The sequence below is a fragment of the Nothoprocta perdicaria genome, unplaced genomic scaffold, assembly GCF_003342845.1.
Source record: "Nothoprocta perdicaria isolate Ctin4 unplaced genomic scaffold, notPer1 scaffold_310, whole genome shotgun sequence".
NCBI lineage: Eukaryota > Metazoa > Chordata > Aves > Tinamiformes > Tinamidae > Nothoprocta > Nothoprocta perdicaria.
Genome location: NW_020455545.1, coordinates 118,413 through 142,292, shown reverse-complemented (window position 1 = coordinate 142,292; position 23,880 = coordinate 118,413). Strand labels below are relative to the sequence as shown.

Sequence of the window (23,880 nt, the reverse complement as noted above, 5' to 3'; positions counted from 1 at the left end):
CGGGTTGGGCCGCGCTAGGGCCTGCGCCGCCGCCACCGGCCCGCGCTGCTCCTAGAGAAACGGGCCTTAAATACACACTTGCGTGCACGCGGGTAACGGAACGGGCGTGTGCACGTTTGTCGATACGTGTAGATGCGCCGTGGCGTTGTGCTGAGCTGCCGCGTTCCCCGCGCGCGGGGTAACAACAATGGCAATGGAGCGGCAGTTGGACTTGCTCTCCTAACGTTGGGGAAGGCGCAGGACAAAGCCGGGCYGCGGAAGGAGGCGGCCCGCGGGGTTCATCCTGCCCGGGACGGGACCGGACGGGACGGGAGGGGACGGGGGCCGGTCCTGGTGCGCTCGGCGCTTGCCCTTGTCCAAGGCAGGCGCTTCCCGAGGCGCTGCCCTTTGCATCCTTTTCCTTAAGGAGCTCTGCTCTCCCTGCTAAGGGTGGAGGCCGTTTCTTAGGAAAATGGAGTAACTTRTCTTGCAACTTTTTGTTTCCTCCTGCTTTTAATACGAATGCGCGCTGCACAGCAGGTTTAGGGGTGCGAAGACCATCTTCCCGTGCAATTTTTTTTTCTTTCTCTTTTTGCCCTGGAATTAAACTAGGTCGGTGATCAACGTTCCTAAGACGGTGGCTGCTGCTTTCTCTCACCAGGTTGCAGCTGTAGAGGATAAGCCGCCCGGGAGATTTTTGCCTTCGCGATGGCTCAGTTTGGAGGACAGAAGAACCCGCCGTGGGCTACTCAGTTCACAGCCACGGCCGTGTCTCAGCCAGGTCAGTCCATGTGGAATCCGGCGCGGGAACCCTGACATCTAGCGTGGTTGTAGTGSAGAGCGGCTGCTTGCTGCCCGCCTCCTTGATAAGGTCTCTGATATCCAGACGAGCTGCATGCTTCTGAGGGGGTTAAGGTATCAGAGATCACTAACTGGCATTAGCTGCATGTGTTTTCTTGTGAGGGGGAATGAGTACAAAGCTTGTCCTTGACTCTCTAGAGCAGTAAAATTAAGTTACTCATATCCAAAATTCTGTAAATCAAATGATCTTTTCTCAGATCACTTCAGTGTGGATTAAATAACAATAGCACTAATAGGCCATCACAGATTCTTATGTGGTGCCTCTTCTATCATTCCCAGGCCAGCTCACATCGAAGTTTACARCTCCCATGCTTTCATTAATATTTTGGGCATATCTCAGTGGAGATTTACTCGTAGCCCTGGAGATTTCCCTCGTAGCCGTGTGGAATCACAGGCTTGTGTGTGTGAAGGCTGAGCTGACTGCATCTCAGTGTATGTTTCACAGGGGTTCTTTTAGGACRGAAGAGGTTTTAAGACGGGACTGTGAAGCTTGGTGCACACTGAATATTGGTATGGTCATTGCCAGGGCTGGGTTGCATCTTTCTCCTCTTGAATTCCACGTATTTCAATTCCATCTGATGCAAAAGACTTCACCAGAGCTCGAGGGTTGAGGATGTTAACATATGAGAAGGGGTCTCGTCAGGGTATTTTGCACTTATCCTCTGCACCTCTCAGTAGAGAACGGAATTGAATGTCGTGCCTCCTTTGTGAGCTTGACTTCCTGAAACGTAGCAAAACTTGGGAATGCCTGCCGGTCCTTCTGGGGAGCTTGGAGGAAGGGGGGACACCGCAGGAATATTTCTGCTAACTCTGTTTTTATTTAGATGCTTTGCTATTTTTTCCTTTGGGTGTCAAGCCGATCTTACAGCGTATCCTTGAGGATCTGGGTTCCCCCCTTTCCTACCAGCAGGGTTCACAGAGCTCCATCCCAGCGAGCCTGTTCCTTGGCTAGCTAATGTGCATATCTGATCCCGCTCCCCTCTGCACAGCGGTTGCTCACTGAAGGGGGAAGGCAGGACTTGGGAAGAAGGGAGGGAGCAGCTTTGCTCGGGGCACTGGCGAACGCGGCAGCCCTGGCCCCACGCTGCGCGCCAGCTCCATGTGAAGCAGGAGCTGCAGGAAACCAAGGCAGGAGCTGAGGCCACCTTAGACCCTGCCCAGCGAGGGCCAGGAGGGGACCCTGCGCACAGGGCTGGAAGCTCCCCACCTCCTACCCATTTCCTGCCCAGGGAGGGCAGTATCTCCAGAACTTTCCACGGATGCCCTAGCAGCTGGGTAAAACCCGTGGGCCATTAACGACCCACGTGTGTCTGCAGTTTGCCCTTCCTCCTGCAGGTGTCCCACCTTGCCAGCCTTCCCAGCCTCCCTCTTCAGCATCCTCTGCACGGCTTTGCTCCAGAGCCTCTAGATCCTTCCTGCCTTCCCTGAAGTCCTTTCCTATGGGATTGGGCTGCCCGCCTCCTCTTCCAGCGCCCGTTCATGTTCTGTCACCTGCTCTGTATGATTAGAGAGGCTCCTACTTGCAACACRGTGAAATTCTCTCTCGCATCTAAGGCTTTCATGCATTGTATGATTAAGAACAAAATGAAATACCTGCCATGCTGGTTAAGCCTARTTTAGGCAGAAATTAAATGAAATGATAACCTGCTGCCAAAAATAAAACCCTTAGGTAATGCAGGCTTTCTGTGCCAGCCTGTCTGCGGGCTTAGGAGGATGAGTAGTTTCCTCGCACACACAAACACACACATATCCCTGAAGGAGATTCCCCTTCTGTTCTCTCAGCTGTGGATTTTTGACATGTCTTTTGGTGTGTGTCTCTATGCTCAGTACACAGCGTCTTCAAGATTGCTGCAGAGTGAAGCCTCTTTTCATAGAGTTTGGGTTTGAAGCCTTTTCCTTAGGCCTGGTAAAGCCCTAGCTCTGCCTGGCTCTGACTAATTAGCATTGTCTTTTTCTTTGCTCAATCAAGACTTGTTTACATTAGAATGAAAGGACCCCCATGAAAATGGCAGTCCCTGAAGCTCCTCCGTATGTTGTTACTCGTGGTGACCCATACGAGTGGTCTGAAGAAGAGCCCAAGTATAGGGCAAGCATGTAGTGAGAGGCTTCTCCAGAACATTTCTGTGGCTGTTCTGGGACTCGGAGCTGAATCTCGGATGCACTGGGATATAGCAGCTGAGGTGCAAATTGTTGGCTTGCTCTAAAGGGATGTCCTGTAATGAACACACTAAGCCTGGCTCTATTGTGTGCCTGCCGGTGGGAATGTGGGGAGAGAGGATTATATGGCATTTACAGTGCGAATGTGTTAGGCTGGAGGAAACTTTATTTTTAAGGCAATATTTTCTTCTAATGACCATCTGTTGGCTAAAATTGGATTTGCAGGCCTATGAGCAGGGGGGGAAAAAGTTTCAAACAACAGCAGCAGCAGACGCCAAGCCCACAGTTTCTGACAACTGTGATAAATACCCACAGCCCTGTATCGCACTCCTTTATTATAATCCCAATAAAGCGGTATCATGAGGATAATATCTCTGTAATTTGAAAATAGATCTCTGGAATTAAGCATCACGAGGGTGCTTAATACTGACTTTTCCTGAATTAGTAGTTGCAACAGGAACTTTTTTTTAACCCAAAGGAAAGCCCCGGGCTAGCACTTGTATTGGTGTGCAAGCCCCTCCTGACTTAATGCCTGCAGTGTTTGGTGCTAGTGGCAGTTGTTCCCTAGATTTCCTGTGAAACAAGGCATTGCTGGATTGCAAAGGCTGCAATCCAGCGACAAACAACAGCAAAAGCTGCAGACGCTTGCTGCCAAAGCCCATAATCKGGCAGACAGAGCCAACAGGATTGTGTATTTTCATCAGAACCCCTTTGGTGGAGATGGATACATAAATAAAAGGTGGTTAGATTAAACTCTTGCAATAGTTGAGGGCGAATGTGAAGGTAGCTACAGATGCTGCTCTGTGGGGTATCTCGGCGCTATCCTGCCCTTGGTCTTTGCTGCAAGTTGATCTGCAGCGTTGCAGATAACGTGGTACTCGGTTAATGCTGAAAGCCACGAGAATGGCAGCAGTGGTGGCAAGCTCTTAATTTAAATGGAGAAGATGGGATAAGAGTAGTAGCGTGGGTTGGGAATTGCAGACGAGCTGCACGTGGGGGCGAAGGCAGAGTGAGAGAGACGCGGTTTGGGGACCGAGCACATTGTTGCTCCTGTGAGTATCCGTCCTACAGAAATCAGAGGAGCTCCTGAAACCTGCTTGATGACAGCGTTTCCATCATTGCTGCGACGTGGTGTCAGGGCTGGGGGGACTGAGTAACGGCTGGGGTGATCAAACGGGTTCAAAGGGACGGCATGAAGGGAATTTGCACCTACAGGAATATCTCTTCTGCGCTTGGGAATGAGAGGAGAGAGATGAATGGACGTGTTACTGGCCCCGAGCGAGCTAGCTAAGTGAAATGGAAGCTGTTCTGGGATGCAGCAGCAAAACTTTTTCATTAGATTTAAAGAACTGCTTCGGGTGCATTTAGAAGATATCGGGGATGTTCCACGTGAAGGTACGTGGTCAAAAGAGGAACTGAGAGAGAAGGAGTAAGGAAGAGGAATGGAGAGCCTGTCATGGGAGAAGGAACCAGTTTCTTTGGCTTCTAAAGTTAAAGCTAGGACTTTACAGGGGAGAGGGGTCCTATATTACTGGAAGTGTGGCACTATTGTTGCAAAAAGGAAAGCTACTGGTTTTATTAYTAGAACGGCATTATCTCCTAGAATACATATGTGACAGTGTAGAGTGTGGAGCACAGCTACTAGAGCTGTAGAGTGGAAAGCAGCCTGAGGGAATGAGACAAACGAGYCTGTGCCTCTCGTTTAAAAATCAGAGAATGTAGCCGGGTGTAGCGCTTGGGTTTTGCCATGGGCCTTGCGTGCCGGGTGAGCTTTATCGGGGAGCGGAGCGCCTCGTGCGGCTCGCGGCAGGGCGGCCGTGTGCGGCTGCGGGGCGTCTCACGCGTGTGCTCTCCTTGCAGCGGCGCTGGGCGTGCAGCAGCCCTCGCTGCTGGGCGCCTCCCCCACCATCTACACGCAGCAGACGGCGCTGGCCGCGGCGGGGCTCACCACGCAGACCCCCACCAACTACCAGCTCACGCAGACGGCGGCGCTGCAGCAGCAGGCGGCGGCGGCGGCGGCCGCCCTGCAGCAGGTACGCGCGCCCCGTCCCGGCACCCGCACCGGGGGGAAGCTGGGGGCAGCGGCWCGCTTGCAGGGCAAACTGTGTTCAGAACCGCAGCACTTGCTRCTTGCTAATACTGCTCTCGATAGTGCTGTTCATCTGTGAAAGCGGGGGGGATCGCAGCTTGATCTTAGCTTAGCATCTCAGCGGGGGAGATTAATCTGCCGCTGAGCTGAGTGCTTAAAGTTTGCGGAGTCTCCGGCCACCTTGTGTAACGCTGATAGCATCGTGCGTGATTTCAGCCTGTGGCCATGCTATTCATGTGTAAAGCTTAACAAAAACTGCCAAAAATGAAATTTTTACATAGAAACAGCACACCAAAGTATATTTGTTATAAGAGTATTACTATATGTTGATAGCATTCATGTACTTTGTAATACACTTCTTAAATGTGACTAGTGTCTATCTAAACACACTTAGCAGATAACTTGTATTATTACCCCCCAAATGCTTCCTGTTTATGAGATATTCTGCTTTTATCTGTTTCAGCAATATTCACAGCCTCAGCAGACTCTCTATAGTGTACAGCAACAGGTTTGTCCGATTCTTACTGTGTAACTTGCMAATAACTTAAAAGAATAATGTTGGTTGTGTGTCTTGTAGGATTTGTCTCCAAAATCAACCCTGCATGGGAAATGGTTAAAGAAACCGAGTAGTATTTTTTTTATAGTGAAAGAACTTGAAGTTCACAAACGTGGAGAGACGTATCCAGAATGGGAGCCTGCCTACCTTCCTGCAAAGAGGACACTAAAAATACACARTTCCATGTGTACACGATTCCTACCAAACTTTGCTCTAACAGGGCCGTGTATTTTAACTTCTGGAAAGATGCTGTCCAAAAAAAGTTCCCTTTTTCATATCATCTTTGAGCTTGCTGGGTTTTTTTTTCAGAAGAAAAAAAGCAAACATGAAAATTACAGGCCTAACCACCTTCAGCTGCCAAAACCATTTTTGATATAGCTCTCACTTTTCAGTTACAAGAAACAGCATTTCTGCTTGCTGAATAAACCTGAATCAGGTGATCCTAAGATTAAGCACATAAGCACAATTTTATGGAATTGCAAGCTGCTGAAACGACCAAACCCCAAAGGATTCACTGACTATTAACTGACTCAGACTAAGCAAAAACTTACTTATAAAGAGGAGGTAAAATTGTACAGTTTCTTTAAGCATATAAAATTAATTTATAACTTTTTATTTAAGTTGCAGCAACCTCAGCAGAGCATTTTAACCCAGGTTAGTTTGGTTTTATTGTTTGGTCTTCACCCCCCAAACACAGATAATGCAAGAGTGCAAATTTTGTGACTTCTTGGGTGGCTTAATCTGTAAAATGAGCTATTAGGAAAGGACACTATATTGGTGCAGGTTTATTTTATCCAGATGTTAAAGTATGCATTGCCTTTATTCTGATAACTGAGCAGCACACCCTTTTCCTTAATCTTAAAGGGGAATAGGTGTTTCAGTTACTTTTAAAGGATGAACTTCAAGTGTTTTGCAGTAAGTAACAAATGAGGAAAATCTTTTTCTCCTTCGAGAAGGAACTTAATTTTGTGCTAACATTATTGCTTTATGCRTATGTAGACATTTGAAAAGACTCTTGCTGAGTTTGACAGGCGTAAAACATGCCAGCATTTAGCACACGGTAAATTCCTCGCATTCTGTTTTCACTTAATCTTCAAAATGCGTTCAGAAAAGTAGGAAGTAAAAACAGGTAACTCACTCTTATTATGTTGCTCTAAAGCTTGTGTTCGGCCTCCTTGCTCTGCTTTTGTGAGAAGGCAAGCACAGGAATTTTCAAGTTGTGGGAAGGACTCTGGTTAATCCCTTTGCTGACTTAGACATGGTTTGTGAACAGAGAGTGATCTCTGTGCAAGTATTCCTAGCAAAATGAGGAGCTTATCCCCTCTTCAACCCTAGTGTACGGCAGCATGTGGGCAATAATGCAGTCTTCTCTCTCTCTCTTTTTCCTCTTCTCTAGACAAAGTGTATAGTTTGAGAAGGTGGATTTAAAAAAATGAAGACAGTCTACATTTGGAGTAGCAAAGAAAAGCGTCTGTTAAAATAGACTTCCATCCTCTGAAGATCCCCATTCAGAATAGCCGCTGTGGGGGGGTTTGTGCTGCCAGGGCTCTGCTCCTCGCAGCTGTGCCAGCGGGTGACGAGGTTCACGGATGTGTTGTATTTTGCTTGCAGCCAGCTGTTGCCCTGCCTACCAGCCTCAGCCTCTCGACTCCTCAACCAGCAGCCCAGATAACTGTTTCCTACCCGGCGCCCCGCTCGAGTCAGCAGCAAACGCAGCCGCAGAAGCAGCGGGTCTTCACCGGGGTCGTTACTAAGCTCCATGATACGTTCGGTTTCGTGGATGAAGATGTCTTTTTCCAGCTCAGGTAAGGTGTAAATACTGGCTTGCAGTATTGGGGATTCCAAATAAGAGAGTTTAGATTTTTGCATTTTAATTCTGTGCTTCCAGTGATAATGTCTGCAGTCATTTTGTTTTTTTCTATGAATGCTGAAAGTCAGATGGTTGAATAAGCTGACAGTTTCTAGATCTAAGTTTCTTGCGTGAATCTTCTTCATGCATATGCCCAAGCTAGGAGACGGTGTTAAGTTGGTAAAGAAGGTATTAAGTTGTTTATATTATAAAAAAGAAGAATTGGTGGTACAGAAATGCATATAATTCTCTATCTGTGCATGCTAAGCCCATAGAATTTTGGGAACTTAAAATGTTGGACCAAAGATAAGAATTAAATTTCCATAATAAAGTACTCCTGTCTGAAGCAGATGGTGCTTCCACCCAATTTGAGAGTASATGCTGTTACTAAAAGCTTTTTAAAGGAGCTTCCACTAGCCCCCCCCAACTTCAGATGCACCTTTCAGATACAAAAGTTGCTTCCTCGGCCTTGCCTCGACTCTCACTGCCCACTTYCCGCAATGTTTCAGTGCTGTTAAAGGCAAGACCCCTCAAGTGGGCGACCGAGTTTTGGTAGAGGCCACCTACAATCCCAACATGCCGTTCAAGTGGAACGCGCAGAGGATCCAGACTCTTCCCAACCAGGTAAGGAGGGTGCGCCGCTCTGCCTCGCTGCTGCGTGTTGAGTTTTTGTTCTTCACGCTCGTTTCTGCCTACCCTGCCAGAACCAGAGCCAAGCGCAGCCGCTGCTGAAGACGCCGCCGGCCGTGCTCCAGCCCCTCGCGCAGCAGACGGCGTTCGGCGTCCAGGCGCAGCCGCAGCCGCAGTCCCTGCTGCAGGCGCAGATATCGGCCGCCTCCATCACGCCCCTGCTCCAGACGCAGCCGCAGCCCCTGCTGCAGCAGCCGCAGCAGAAAGGTGCCCTCTCCTCTGCCTACAGCCTTGCCCTCCTTGGGCGGCTCCTGCGTCCTTCGTACCGCGAGGCTTCCCACAGTGCCAGCCTTCAAAACGTGTCATTCCCGTGTTGCTTTAGTCAGCCCCGCTGGCAGTGGAGGGAATGAGCACTGTTCAACRTGACACATTGGAGCTGAAGGTGGTTGTGGTGCCACTTGCACTTTGAGTGGCTGAGGAATAAGCAGTAGGACTGATAATGAAACCCCCCGTAGTACTGCTTAACCTGCAGGAAAGCTAAGCAGAGAAATGAACCTAAGCACAGATGTTCTGGAAAAATGCTTACTGCGAGGAAGCTAGTTATTTTTATCTGTTGGTAGGCTCAAAATTAAGTTTTAGATTTTCTGTAGCTCAACAAGTATGTAGCATATCTGTTTTCAAATAATTTCATTTTCCAGGAGTGAGACGCTTAGGCTTATAACTTCTTGCTTAGATTCTGTCACTTTCATTTGAAGATACTTTTTCAAAAAATTCACTGCTCTTAAAAGAAATTGGGAAGCAGTTCAGTGGGAAAGAATGTAGCACTCTGCTGAGGTCGGGTAGATTTCCTTTCCGTTTTGAGTAGTTTCACTGTTGGGCATTGACTGTAAAGTCCCTCTTGTCAATGCTGCGGAGCAGAGTGTTGCCCCCTGCTATGTGTTGAGCTTGTCAATTTTGGTTTTCAGGCGGCCTGTTACAGCCACCGGTCCGCATAGTTTCCCAGCCTCAGCCAGCTCGGAGGCTGGACCCGCCATCCAGGTTTTCCGGGAGGAATGACAGAGGAGGAGACTCCATGCCGAACCGCAAAGATGACAGGAGGTAACACTCTTGATGTCACAGCTCCGCAGGAGGCTCGCGGTGTTATTTAGTCCTCTAAAGGAGCTGATCTTTCTGCTTCAGAGTGAGTTAATGTGGTTTTACCAGTGGATGTCGGTAAAGGGTTCTTGTGTATCTGTAGTGAAAGCACGACTTAGGCAATGCCTGCTTTAAAAAAGGGACAGTAAACTGAAGAAAAATATTCAGAACTTATTTTCAAATGAGAATCATCTGTGACAGTTCTAGCTCTTATTGTGTTAAAATGTTCTAGAAAGCTTTTTGTTACCAGCGTGGAAAATTATGTACCTCTTGTTTGGCTTTTGAAGCCGTGAAAGGGAGCGGGAGAGACGCAGGTCCCGGGAAAGATCCCCGCAGCGGAAGCGCTCCCGGGAGAGGTCGCCCCGGCGGGAGCGGGAGCGATCTCCTCGCAGGCCGCGCCGCGTCGTTCCACGTTACACCGTCCAGTTTTCCAAGTTCTCCTTGGACTGGTATGTATGCCTGCAGCACCAGCTGCTGCTTTGGAAGATCTCACTTTATTTTCACATAGCTGTGAGCCGTGTCGGTGTGTCATGGAGGCCAGGTAGTGATCTGACCTTCAAAGAAAAATCACATGTGTAGCGGCCAAGAGACATGTAATAAACTTACTAGGCTCTTATTTCCAAGTGCTTCTGCAAAACAGCCCTATAATTCTCTTTATTAAATATTCCATATTATGTTGACACTTTAATTAAAGTATATGTACTAGTTACTCATTTTCAAGCGTTAGTAATTACACATGACTCAAAATGATCAARATTATCCAATATTTTAAGTCTATACCTGGCTGTTCACATGTGGTTCCTGGTCTCCAGACTTTACATTTTGAAATAGCGCCCTTCTAGCTTAAGTACCAAGTGGCTGTATTTCCAGTGAATGCTCCTCTTAATGTTGTGCCCTTTGGGTTTCTCTTATTACCGTTTCCTTCAAAAATTGCTGTTTCTTGCAGCCGCAGCTGTGACATGATGGAGCTGAGGAGGCGTTACCAGAACCTGTACATCCCGAGCGATTTCTTTGATGCTCAGTTCACCTGGGTGGATGCTTTTCCCATGTCTAGACCCTTTCAGCTGGGAAACTACTGCAATTTCTACGTAATGCACAGAGAAGTAGATCCCATAGATAAAAACGCAGCTGTCCTTGATCCACCTGATGCTGACCACCTTTACAGTGCAAAGGTTTGTGCAGCCTCTTGTGTTATGACTGTTCCTTAGGGGTTTTTTCCTACATATAAAGCAAAAAGCTGGTTACCACTGAGCTGAAAATAGGCTACAACAACCAGTTGCAGAAAGGCAGCTCCTGTGGGGCCTGAGCACAGTCCTTGGGCAGTGTGTGCCCAACAGCTAACGTGGCTTCCACCCCCTCTCTCCTTTCTAAGATGAGGCTGGTGTGTGTTAGGCCTTGATTCTTTTATTTTTYGGTGGCAAAATGGAAGAGGTCAGTGGCTGAAACCAGAAATGTACTCCCTGTACTCTCTTATTTAGCACATTCAGTGCTAAGGGAGTTGAATGCTGCTCTTAAATACATTCAGTCTGTTATATAATATACCACCCACTGCGTGGATGGTGTGATGGTGGAGGAGGGAAAGGGATCTTTCAGATGAGCACGTCAGAGCCCGCTGTACGGCTGTGTTCTCTGCACGCACTGAGTTTTGTGACCTTGAGGGCGAGCGTAGGCCTTCATAAGGCCTTCCTAAAACTGCTCTGACTTGCACGACAGGTGATGTTGATGGCTAGCCCTAGTATGGAGGATCTCTATCATAAGTCCTGTGCTCTGGCTGAGGATCCCCAGGAACTCCGTGACGGATTTCAGCATCCTGCTAGACTCGTAAAGGTAAATATGTTTCCGTGCTGGAGTCTCTTGGCCAAGAARGTTGGTTACAGAGCTTTAAAATTCCTTTCCGTGAGGAAGGAGTTCACAGACTAAATGCAAGCTTCATTTTTCCCCTGAAGAGACCTTAGTTTGCATGTCACTTCTCCTTTTTTCTGATTCATTAGAGCTGAGATTTATTAGAGATTATCATCATCGCTCTTGCTTTTACCGATATCTCGAGCTTAGTCAAACCATAGATATTTAATCTCTTATATATAATTAACTTTGTTAGTCTTCTTTTTAACAAGGGCTCAGCTGTGAAGAGAATTTAAACGAAGCAGCAGTTAAGTAATTATCATGTGAAGTGGAACTTAGCCATTGTCGTTGAAATGAGCCAACTGTTGTAACCTCCTGAAGCGTTACAGAGTCGAAGCAACATGTATCTGTGGTCTTCTAGTTAAGCTTAACCACCTTCAAAGCCAAGTTTCTGAACGTAGAGATTCAATAATGCTTCTGTGGTTTTATCTTTTGTAGCTTTGCTTTACCASTCTTAAGCAGGAACACGTATACAGGTGTCTGCTAGAATTAAAACACCCTTTGACTTCCTGTTTGTTGATTAAAAGCTTCTAGTTGCAACAGAATAAGCCTGTGCACATAAAGAAACTGGATGGAAAGTCTGACAGACCAAGAATGAGTAATGATGTTTAAACCTATTCCATTTCTGAAATAATCTGTGGAAAAAGAATAACTGAACTCTTTCTTGACTGACTTTCATTTTCAGATTTCAAAAGAATGTAGCAGTTTACTGATGGATTTCAGTGTTTGTGCTCTGGAGTATTGTAGGCTTTGGGAAAGGGATGTTCTAACCGCCCCCCTAGCAGGGGAACATTCAGAAGCTTCTTTTTGTCCAGTTTTTAGTGGGTATGAAAGGCAAAGATGAAGCTATGGCTATTGGAGGACACTGGTCCCCGTCACTGGATGGCCCTGATCCAGAAAAGGACCCTTCGGTGCTGATAAAGACGGCTATTCGTTGTTGCAAGGCCCTTACAGGGATTGACTTGAGCGTGTGCACACAATGGTAAGTACCGTGCTGCCAAACCGCGGGCGCTCTAGAAACCCTTGCCTGTGAGCCGAGCTTAAAAAAGAACAAAGCAAAAACGCCTCTTCTCTGTCAGCTGCTTGTGCTAGAGCAGGTGAAGCACTCAGAGGAGGTTCTGATTTTGTAATAAGCTTGATTGGTGCCAACTGTGCTGAAGAATGCAGTAAGAACTGATTGACAGCCTGAATTTATTTTTGACGTGGTAYGCTGTAATTTTTTCATGAATGTATGTTGAAAATGTTTTCCGTTTTGTGCATAGCTGGAGAAGATCGCCAAGAGAACTTCATTTCATTGTTCTTTTGTTATAAATAATTAGCTGTTGGTGACAGCCATATTTTCTCTTGATGAGTTTATTTGCCCCGTGTTAACACTTGCTGCAGTTGTGCTGCTCTCRGGAGAGTCCCTCGTGTGCTAAATTTGAGGTGCTTCAGCTCCTTTCTGTTTGCCCAGTAGACCCACTCGCGCTCCACAGCAGCTGCATAAAAGAGCATAAAATTGGTGGTTCTTTTAAAATTGCCATCCATTGTACCAACGTGCCAGAAGAGAAAATATGGCTCCCATGATTTTTTTCTTTAGATAAACTTCAAGGGCTTGCAGCAAAGTTTCTTTACTTGATGTGCTACAAGTGATCTAGGCTCTTGAGAAATGTGTTGTAGAATTTTTTTTCCAACATGCTTCTTCCCTTGCAACAGGTACCGTTTTGCAGAGATTCGCTACCATCGCCCTGAGGAGACCCACAAGGGGCGTACAGTTCCAGCTCATGTGGAGACAGTGGTTTTATTTTTCCCGGATGTTTGGCATTGCCTTCCCACCCGCTCAGAGTGGGAAACCCTCTCCCGAGGATACAAGCAGCAGCTGGTCGAGAAGCTTCAGGGTGAACGCAAGGAGGCTGATGGAGAACAGGCACTGAACGCTAATCCCTTTTTCTATTTCTGCTTCTCACAGGCACAGGAACACAGGCACAAAATGCACACCACATACTACACAACACACATACATAGGAGGAACATAACTGGTAACAATGACTGGTAAACCAGCTTTCAGCAGTGTAGCGAATGCCGGTTTTTATTTTGATTTCAGCTAGTATACTAACTTAAAATGTGTTTGCTGATATACTGCAAATGGAATTAAATTGTGCTTACGTGCGCAGAAAAAAGAAAAGCTTTATGGTAGAAGTAGTTGCTGGAATCTGGGACCAGTTGTTGAGTGAGATGCAGTTTATGAATAGCTGTCTCTAAACATTTTGCCATTTTCGAAAATTTCCAAATTCTCTTTTCTGGCCGGTTCTAATTGTGCTCCTTGAAATTGGACAAACATTAATCTGAAACATCCGCGTTTCGGGCCATGTGGCTGATGAGCATCTTGGAGTAAGGGAAGGTCTGGCTGAACCGAGAGTCACTTTGGGGTTTTAAAACGTGGGGGCAGAGGAGGCGCTGCGCGGTTAGCGGCGACCGGCAGCGTCGGTGTAACCCCGAGTTTGGTCGTGGTGTCGCTTATCACCCTTTTGTGTTCCGCAGATCTGGCTTGTATTGGCTGAGTGGCACTGTGGCAATTTCTAAAGTGGTAGAATGGATGTGTGAACGTGTCCAAATGCAGACTTTAGGAGGAGACTGTCTGAAACAGTTGTGACCTTGCACAGATCAGCAACAGAATTTAAAAAAGTAATTGAAAGGCCTTCAGGCGTTCCCAATAGTGATTTTTTGTTGATTTTGTTTGTCAGGATGAAGAGGAAAAAGATGATGGGGAAGCTAAAGAGATCTCTACGCCTACACACTGGTCTAAACTGGATCCGAAAACAATGAAGGTGTGTGTGTGTGTGCGCACACACACACACATATATATATATAGATATATTTATTATTCAACTGTACATCTTCATTTTTAAGAGAGGACCCAAAATATTCTTGCATCTTTCTTAACTGTGGAAAAATGTTTAGTAGTGTCTTACCTTTCTTGTTAATGTTATAGGTAGGCAACTCTAGATGCAACGTTGCAGTGTGGCTGCCACACTAAATAATGAATAGCCAGATAAAACTGAATCTCTTCTGACCTGTGTGCAGCTTAAGCATATCACATATGATGCAGCATTTTAAACTGGAAAACAGGTCTGCAGTAATCTGACCTTATCTACTTAGATGTAAAAAGATGGGGCTTAAACTAATACTGAAGTAATTTTATAAATGCAGTAATTGTGCAAAACCTTATGTCAGGAGACATAATAAAAASCTTCCTTGAAAGAAACAATAATTACCTTTTAAATACCGAGTAATTTGCCTGCTCCTGTGAAAAGAAGCTCCTTGAGGAGAGCCCGACTTTTTTTTTTTGTAGTATGTGCTATATATCAATAAATTACTGTCTTTATCAAAACTGATTAAAAAAAAAAAAAAAAAAAGATACAGTTGACTTCTGGTGCTCTATTTCATTTTTACTTCATCTTTTCTGTTAATCTCATGTTACTTGTCACTTACAAAGCTTTTATTTATCAGGTAAATGACCTTCGCAAAGAACTAGAAAGCCGAACCCTTAGCTCCAAGGGCCTGAAGTCTCAGTTGATAGCTCGACTGACAAAGCAGCTGAAAGTAGAGGAACAAAAAGAAGAGCAGAAGGAGCTGGAGAAGTCTGAGAAAGAAGAGGAGGAGGAGGAAGATAGGAAGTCTGAAGATGACAAAGAGGTTAGCTTTTGGACATGTTTGTGGTTAATTCTTGCTATATATGTAAAATTTTACATATCAAAATTTTATATAAATTTTAGAAGCACAAAAGCCTGACTAGCCTGGCAATTCTTTGTTTAACCTGAGGTGCAAAATTGGAGTGAAATTTTGGCAGGTTTGAAGCTATTTTTCTGTCAGCAGAGTCAGCTGAAAAGTACAATTGTTTAAGCATGTCTTAGCAATTAACACTAGCAATGTTGGTTAAGCAGCAGTTTAATGTATTCTTTTTATGAAAACAGCAAAACTCCCCAGCAAAGCTGCATTTATTGCAAATAGATGACCCCCTTCCACAAGATCTCAATGTTTTAAACCTTTATGAAAATCGGCTGCTTTGTTGCATTAGTGCTCAGCAGCACACAAGCCGTAGCCAATTATCATTAGCAAAATAAAGTTTGGTTTGGGGTTTGTGCCCCTTTGTGAAGGGCGATAGGATCTCAGCTTGCTCAGCTCCTTTGTGTGGCTAAGTGTTTATATAGGCTTGTCTTTATTATGAAACTGAAAATTTCACTTTTGGGAAACTTTCTATGTGCTGGAAGGCGTTTGTTGGTGTCATCTTCCCCCCTTTATGTTTTGCAGTTAGTTTCTTCACCTTTTAGTGTTTGTTGCTTTATTGTGAAGATAACTTAAGTGCAGTGAGGTTGAAGCCAACTGCAGAACAGGGCTGTGAATGTACAGACAAGTTGCTGTGTGTTCTACTTTCAAATCTGCCTTTCTATGTTCTCCTAYCTGCTACTCATAGTGACATACTTTGAAATCTAACATAATTGGAACTCGAATCTACTTGCAGGCCATGTGCTTGCTGTTTCTGTTAACTGCTGCCCTCTCCCACCGCTTGGATGTTGCTTCAAAACCAAGCGGGGGAAAAAAAACAGTAAACTTTTGATGTGGTAACTGTTGAATACGCTGTGTTGTTTTGTACTCCTTCCTTCCTTCCTTCCTTCCTGTTTTTAGGAAGAGGAAAGAAAGCGGCAAGAGGAGCTGGAGCGCCAGCGGCGCGAGAGGCGCTACATCCTGCCGGACGAGCCGGCCATCATCGTGCACCCCAACTGGGCAGCCAAGAGCGGCAAGTTCGACTGCAGCATCATGTCCCTCAGTGTGCTGCTGGACTACAGGCTGGAGGATAACAAGGAGCACTCCTTTGAGGTAAAGAAGCCCTAGTGCTGCGTGAAACAACCCCTTGGTGAGCTCTGCATTGAGGTGTTGCACTGAGGAAGGTGATGGTGCCGTGCAGCTGAATATAAGCAGCTCAGAATTCAGCCCCCTTTGATCCTTTTGGATTCAGTGCTGTGTTCTTGAACTCTAAGAGTATGCAATACCACGGCAAAATAAAACCTGAAACTAAAGGGAAACCTAAGCTGAAACCAATTTTATGTGTGTGCAGTACCTATTAAAAGAGAAAATGCTGTGTCTGTGATATGTACCTTAGAACAGCACGCTAGGTATGGAAGTGAATTTGTGATTTATCCAGGAAAATGGGAGCTAGTTCAGGTCTTAAACTGCAGCACAGGAAAGACTTTTTTTGTAAAGTTCTTCAAGGTATCTGCGTTCAAATCAAAGAACTTTATTTAGGATCACACTTCTTACTGATGTATAAAAACTGGGTAAGACAATTCCTAACTCGTTAAACGTTTAAGTCTTTTGGGTCTTGTATTTTATTTCACTTCTTTTCATTCCTCGTATGCAGGTTTCACTGTTTGCAGAGCTGTTCAATGAAATGCTTCAGAGGGATTTTGGCGTGAGGATTTATAAGGCCCTGGTTTCCCTCCCAGAGAAGGAGGACAAAAAAGACAAAAAGGGCAAAAAAGATGAGAAAAAAGAAAAAAAAGAAGAAAAAGAGGATGAAAATGAGGAACCAAAGCCCAAGAGGAGAAAATCTGGCGATGACAAAGAGAAGAAAGAAGATAAAGATGAGAAGAAGGTCTGTTGCTACAAACATGAACTACTAACGTGCTAAACTGATGCTCTCTGTGTTTTTCTCTGCTATTTTCTAAAGCTATTTTCATCATGTTAATTTCTGACTTGTTAGTCTATTTTAAAATATGCTTCTCATAGACGTTAAATTTTAGAGGTTTTTCTTATTTTGGAGTATTTTAACATACTGCCATACGTAGCACTGAAGATTTGTATATGCTTTTTTAATTTGCGACCAAAAGAACCACTCGGTGTGAGTGACTGTAGCGAGACAGCTTTCCCTTTATTATTTCTGGCTTGATACGCTCTTGTTTCAGAGGGAAGATAAAAAGAAAGATGATTCTAAAGATGAAGAGGAAACTGAAGAGGATAATAACCAAGAAGAATACGATCCAATGGAGGCAGAAGAGGCTGAAGATGAGGATGAAGGTACCTTTGAATTACGAATTTTGCGGCTTTTGCAGAAGTCTTTTGCCATTGAATGTTCTTTCCGAGTGGAGAACGCGCTAGAACTAAAACTCTAAAACTGTGTTATTAGACTTTTAATCTTTCTGAAGTAATTCTGACCAGATCTCCTTGAGATTTCTTAAGATTTAAGTGCCTTTTCTGCTAGGCGTCGTGTAGTTTATGTAACCTGTAGCTGTGGTTGGCCAAGGCAGGCATGTGTATAGAAGTGGTTTTATGTTTTTCAGAATGCAGACCACTCGCAGCTCCCATTGAAGTCAGTAGGAGATGTGAGTATTCAGCACCTCTGAAAAACCAAGCCACTTTGAAGCGCCTAACTTTCTGTTTCTTAGGTTTAAGACGTCACCCTGGTCTTRTTAGGCCAGAACGCGGAGCGTGGGGATCTTCTTAAACGATGCTTTGAGGAGCTGATTAGTGTTTGGTGGCATTCTGTTCATCCAAAAAACGKGGAGAGGGGCTGGGGAACTTTCCTCTCTCCAGAGGGCAGCAGTTGTCCTCTTTCCCTGCTCAGAAATGCAGGAAGGAGTAAGATTTGTCGTGGGCTTTTTAGTTTGTATTTTAGGAGGTTTCCTCCCTTATGTCATCGGCTCCGTTTTTGCTGAAGAGGTGGTTTTGAACTGCATAAATGTTGCGGTTGCAGCATTTTACAGCAGCACTTTCAGCAAAGTGCTCCAGCAGCCTCCAGGGCTTGATGTTCTGCTTTMCAAGCATCTCTCACTTGATTATTATCTGGCCCCTACGCAAGTTCCCGGGGTTGTTCTCTCCTGTATGAGCGCTGCTGCCTTCCCATAATCTGTCCTTGTGCCGTTTTCAGTCAGAGGTGGTGAGAACACATCCGGCAGGCCATGGAGGGACATGAGAAAAGCTTGTGGTTCTCAGAAAACATGTTGGCAAAAGGCAAAAATAGACAAATATTGGTATAGAACTTTTTCAAAGTTTCCTACCGAGAAAGGTGAGCAGTTTCTTGAAGCTCGATTTGGCACGTGAGTCTCCAAGTGAAGACACAGACCAGGCACAGAGCTGCATGGCATAATCCATCCCTGCAGCTGTCAGCTCCCTCTTTCTCTTTTTATTTTCATGAAGTTTTACTGTATTGTCCACTCGCAAACATGCACACAAACATACACACACACTTTGGTCCTTCACATGTAACAAGTGCTGTAATGAGAAACTCTTGGAGAATCTTAAGGGTTAAAATCAAATACACCAATAATGAAAAAATCACTCGGCTGTGCATATAAATACGTGGTTTTAATTATGTGGTTGATACTGTTTTTATGACGTAAAATAACGTGACTGTAAGCAGTAACRGTTCTGTCAATAGAAACGATCACTGCTGAATGCAGACTCTACCAAGCCCCATTAGGGAGAGCTGGGATRATTTTCTGCCCCACTTAGAGATGATGGTGTTGGCACAACTTATTTGAGCCTCATTAGTATTTATTCTCTTCTGTGCTGGGTGTGAAAGCTTAAGGTTTTTACAGAGTTAAATCAAGTCGCTTAAACTGAAGAAAGACAGGAGAAAATAAATTATAATGAGAGTAACTTAAGAGGTCATTTGGTTTTCTTTTGTTTAGGAAAATATAGTATTCTAGATGTTTGGGGGATTTTAATGAACACATGTATTTTTGTGATGATAACTGTAGGATTGTTTGCTGTGGATACGTTTAATTTTCTTTCTGTTTTATAGACCGGGAAGAAGAGGAAATGAACAAACGGGAAGACCGRAAAGAGGGAAACAGGCATTGCAAAGAGAGGTCATCTAAAGATAAAGTAATTAGCACATCTTTAACAGTATGTATTTCTTTTTTTAAAAAAAGGCAATTTTAATACCTAGAATCATTGTGTAACACTTCTACATGTCCCTGCAGGAAAAAGGATGTAATCATAATGCAGCACTTAAGCATCTCCCTGCAGGACAGTAATCCTGTTAAATATTTGAAAGTTTTTGTCCTAAGTAAGTTGCTTATATTATGTTTGAGCCCAGGAGATAAATAACTAGCTATATTAAATACCCAACAGAAAGAAACGATAAAGGGAACCAAGGAAAACTTCTTTGATAACTTAAATGTTTGCTTGCTTTTAGCAGCCGATGGGAAACGGGTATTGTAACTTGCACACAACCGATCTCTTGTAGGAGAAAGACAAGACGCAGATGGTGACTGTTAACAGAGATCTCCTGATGGCTTTTGTTTATTTTGATCAAAGTCACTGTGGATACCTTCTGGAAAAGGACATGGAGGAGATACTCTACACCCTGGGGCTKCACCTATCACGTGCTCAGGTTTGTTTTAGCCGTAGAAATGCCTTGGACAACACTACAGCAATGCTGCCAACAGCTGGTTGGAAAGCAGCTCTGAAACTTGTTGCCTTTCTGTTTTAATTTCTGGGTATTCTACTTTCTAGTTTCAAAGACACTCCAGTCTTTTGTAAATTGTTTTCAGTTGAAAAGACACAGTTGGCAGCTCTTAATATGCCTGTGTTGAATATGTAGCTTTTTAATGTGTCTCACAGAAGTCTCTCCATTTCTTATTTTCAAGCTCAAGATGTTAAAAAGCTTTGCAATTTCTTAAAGTAGGATTTTAAAGTAAAACATAGTTACTTAGGCAGCATGCTGACTCTTGTCCACTAGCACCCATTACACTGCATGAAAAACTTAGTATTGCTTTCCATGGCTCTGTTTTAGGTCAAAAAGCTGCTTAATAAAGTAGTGCTTAGAGAATCCTGCTTTTACAGAAGACTAACAGATACTTCTAAAGATGAAGAAAATCAGGAGGAGTCTGAGGAGCTACAGGATGATATGTTAGGTAAGATATGAGAGTTCTGAGATGTCTGCAGAGAACCTGCTCTTTTAGAAAAGCAAACTTCGAGCATTAATTATGGTAATTGTGACTTCCAGGAGGTCCTGGGTTACGTTTTTAGCATGGATTCTTAGAATATTTGTTTGGATCAGGAAGGAGGACAGAGGTTAATGCTGAATGTTCATGAACAACATTGCATGTTCTCACAGTACCTTTGCAGTGATGCAGATCAGGGCACGTCCTACGGGCTGTAGAAAGGAGCTTGGTTCTTAGAAGGCAATTGCTGCAAAAAAGGAGAATAGAAGAATGTCATGGAAGAGTATCAGGGAGGGAGGGAGACAAAGAGGACATGAGGGATACGCCAAACAGGAATATATTTCTTTCATGCACGTGTAAATCTACATATGTTCGGATCTTAATTCTGTAATGTTAGAGGTATGACTCTTGAATCAATATGGGGTATTGTTTTAAACCGGTGCAGGATGTTCTTAAGGTTGCTCCTTAGAAGTGCAGGCAACTGAAAAATGACTTAACGATTATTTCTTAATACTCTTTTCTCAATTGTAGGAAACAGGTTACTGTTGCCATCGCCTGCAGTAAAGCAGGAAGCAAAAGCTGTGGAGGAAAACGTTGGCCTCATAGTGTACAACGGAGCCATGGTGGATGTTGGGAGCCTTTTGCAGAAGCTGGAGAAAAGCGAACGAGTGCGGGCAGAGATAGAACAAAAGCTGCAGCTGCTAGAAGAGAAAACAGGTGGGACTCTGCTTTGGAGGCAGTGCTGGTCTGGATGCCAAATGCTAGGACTTCTGGGGCAGATTAACCCATCTGAGGAATTGTGCTCTTAGATATCTGCACTTAGACATCATGTGTTCTCTATTTCCCAAGCCCCCGGAACTTGTGTACCAGCAACAGTTGCAGTACTGTTGTTGCATAGAAAGAAATCATTTTTCCAGTCAAGTTGAATATCAAAATTGCTTGTTATYGGATAGTAACACAATGTAGTCCTTCATTTACTTAGTAGTTTTGGTGTGGTGGAAGTGAAATGTTAAGATACAGAGTGCGTGGCCTCGGAAGTGACTCTGCCTCTCCTCTTAGATGAGGATGAAAAGACTATTCTGCAGCTGGAGAACTCGAACAAAAGTCTGTCTACGGAACTCAAAGACGTCAAAAAGGATCTTGGCCAACTGCAGGAGAACCTAAAGGTCTCGGATGATAAAAATCTGCAGTTTGAGAGTCAGCTGAATAAGACAATCAAAAGTTTAGCTACTGTTATGGATGAAATACAGAGTGTTCTCAAACAGGTTAGATTTTTTTTTAAATTCTATCATTGCATATGGTATGTAAACTTGTTGTGAGGTAAATCCAAAAAGAAATACTTCAGAATGAAAAAATTCTACATAAATTCAGGACAGTAATATATTGTACAAGATGCTAAATGAGATGCCAATTATAAATACATATGCAAAACACAGGAGAAGTTCCTGACTCGTATTAGTTCTTAYGTAGTTTTTGTTAAGTGCTGCATGGCCCTCTATTCCCAGGGACTTAACTGAGAAAAACAGCCTTCTGTGGTATTTGGGGGTGAAAATTATCAGTGTCTTCAGACAGGGTTAACCAGTGTTAAGTGCCTTTCATGTTAGCTCTGTTATATATCATTCCAATGCAATGGATTTTGCAGAAAGACTTTTTTTTTTTCTCCCCCTCTCTCAATACCTGTAAGGGAATAAAAAGTGAAACTCTGTGGGTGGTTTTTACAAGGTCAMCAGTTGCATTTAATTTTATACTGCATTAGTTTTTTAGGGATACGCTGCAAATGACTGAACTGTGCAAGACAGTTGACTTGGTATTAGAAGTAAATGCAGTTTCTTAGTCTTGTACTGCTSTGTGCTTCAGAAATCTCCTTTTTGGAACTTTATCATGTTTTTTGTTCCTTTCTTTAAAGGATGTTGTGAAGAGCGAAGACAAAGATCAGAAATCCAAAGAAAATGGAGCAAACGTATGATAAAACTGCTGTTGTTCAGAAGAAAGGTGTTACATAATGTAATATAAATCATGATACCGGAATGTATGGGAAGTGATGCATGTTTGATTTTAGTAGTATAAATATCTTAGTTCCAAAAGATGTATAAAGTTTTACGAATGTGAGTGTCTGCTTCTGAAGATTGCTTGTAATTCTTAGCATTCAATTTGAGACACTCCTTGAGTGAAAATAATTTTGCATTGCAAAATGTTTTAGGATGAACTTTGTTATAGTTTTAACCCTAATAAAGTTCATCAACGTAACAAACAGTAGCAAGTATTTAATTACCAAATGTCTTTTCGTTAAAGGCTAGTGAAATCAGATTTTTTCATTATTTATAGAATTGCCATTTTTAGGTTTTATTTTTATTTCAGTCTAGTCTTTTTAAATTCAAATAGAAATCATAAAATAGCATGCTGCTTAATTTTGCAAGTAAAGATTTTTTTAAAAATACTTCTTGCATTTTTTTTTTACTCGTCACAACTTTCTTTTCTCTAATATACCTTTTTTTTGTTTGTTTTTTCCCCCCAAAGCTGCTTGTATTAAAGCCTCATGATATACAGTAGTTCAGACGAGTTGAGAAAGCAATAGAAACCTACCAAAACCCTGGTAGGGCTGTGAGATTTATATGAAGATATATGGGCCTGTTTTAAATGTATGTCATTTGTGTTCCTTTAATTGTTCTTATCTTTGGATTAATATATATGCTCCTTTTTAATAACAAATGCTGTGTATTAAAATGTATGGTTGGGTACCAGGCCAGTAGATGTCAGAACATTGCCTTACGTGGGGAGAACACCACCATTGTAAGCCTCCTTGAATTAAATTTGACTTCTTTCCTAGCTAGCATGTGTAATTACTTCCAAGGCTTTAGTCCAAGGAAAGAACGGCTCCCCAAGTATTAACCTTGTGTATCCTGATGGCTGAGGAGCGGGACACGATTCGTTGTGTTGCACGTGGGTATTGCAATCTCTTCCTTCTGTCCTGCTCACCAGGCACTCGTTCTGGACTCGAGGTGTCGAGGGCGGCTTTTGAAGTAATGTCAAGTGTGGGGGTAACTGTGTTTTGGTGCAAACTTTGAGGAAAATGATGGGGTTTTTCAAGGTTGGGGCAGAAGTGTTTTCTTAGAGAAATAGTTTTAGTAAACTTCTTTTAAAGCTAGATACCCTGGGTAACTAAATACCTGTTAGGAGAGTCTGAGTGCCATAATATGTATGAATAACCTACATGGAAACTCATGTAGCTTGACTAAGAAATACATTAAAATGCCTGAATTTACGTTCCAAAAAAGTCTTAAGCTGGTGCTTTTATCACTTACCTTTCTTGGCTCTTTTGGAGCCAGACAACTGAAATATTTTTTTTTCATTGAAATTACATGCATAAAGTTATCTTCATCTCAAAGGAATCACTGTCTAACACTCCAACTGTTCACATCAGACTAGGAATTAAGTATAAAAGCGCTAATTACTGCATGTGAGTACACAGCAAACGCATGCTTCATGATCTGAGATGTCTCAGAAAATAAAATGACTGAGGGAGGATGGTAATTGATCTTGTAAATGGTGTTACGTTCACGGTGCCCTCGTGGTGTTAACTGGTTTTAGAATGATCTTTTGCAATGAAATTGTGTATTTTTTTTCCATTTGCAAAGTTCTGTACCAATAGAGCGTGTCACATTGCCAACCCCGAGCAGCCTTCACTTAAGCAGTGAGAGCGTGGAAAAACTTTGAGGAGTCTTCAGCAGTGCATGTGAACACGCACACACAGAAAAAAATTGTTTTAATGCCAGACAAATTCAAGGATGCAAAAGGG

At 43.7% G+C, this 23,880-nt stretch overlaps 1 protein-coding gene and 1 non-coding gene across 5 annotated transcripts; both read left to right on the top strand.

Annotated features, from left to right (window-relative positions):
• The first annotated feature begins 644 nt into the window (after positions 1 to 644).
• Positions 645 to 22,908, top strand: CCAR1 (cell division cycle and apoptosis regulator 1). Of its 4 annotated transcripts, none has more exons than XM_026042674.1 (24): positions 645 to 760; positions 4,858 to 5,030; positions 5,550 to 5,594; positions 7,254 to 7,447; positions 8,001 to 8,115; positions 8,196 to 8,388; positions 9,087 to 9,219; positions 9,543 to 9,704; positions 10,202 to 10,427; positions 10,969 to 11,082; positions 11,973 to 12,139; positions 12,853 to 13,063; positions 13,881 to 13,964; positions 14,647 to 14,832; positions 15,823 to 16,014; positions 16,556 to 16,789; positions 17,100 to 17,211; positions 17,475 to 17,516; positions 18,938 to 19,020; positions 19,385 to 19,531; positions 19,934 to 20,054; positions 20,616 to 20,801; positions 21,144 to 21,349; positions 21,991 to 22,908. In XM_026042674.1, the coding sequence occupies exons 1-24, from the start codon at positions 688 to 690 to the stop codon at positions 22,048 to 22,050; spliced, it is 3,459 nt and encodes a 1,152-aa protein (XP_025898459.1). In that variant the 5' UTR covers positions 645 to 687; the 3' UTR covers positions 22,051 to 22,908. The 4 variants fall into 4 exon arrangements, with proteins under 4 accessions (XP_025898459.1, XP_025898458.1, XP_025898461.1 ...); XM_026042673.1 differs by having other exon boundaries at positions 18,938 to 19,041; XM_026042676.1 differs by lacking the exon at positions 17,475 to 17,516.
• Positions 11,754 to 11,817, top strand: LOC112950215. The gene has a single exon (XR_003249980.1). It is a non-coding gene; the product is annotated as a small nucleolar RNA SNORD98 (small nucleolar RNA).
• Positions 22,909 to 23,880: the final 972 nt, after the last annotated feature.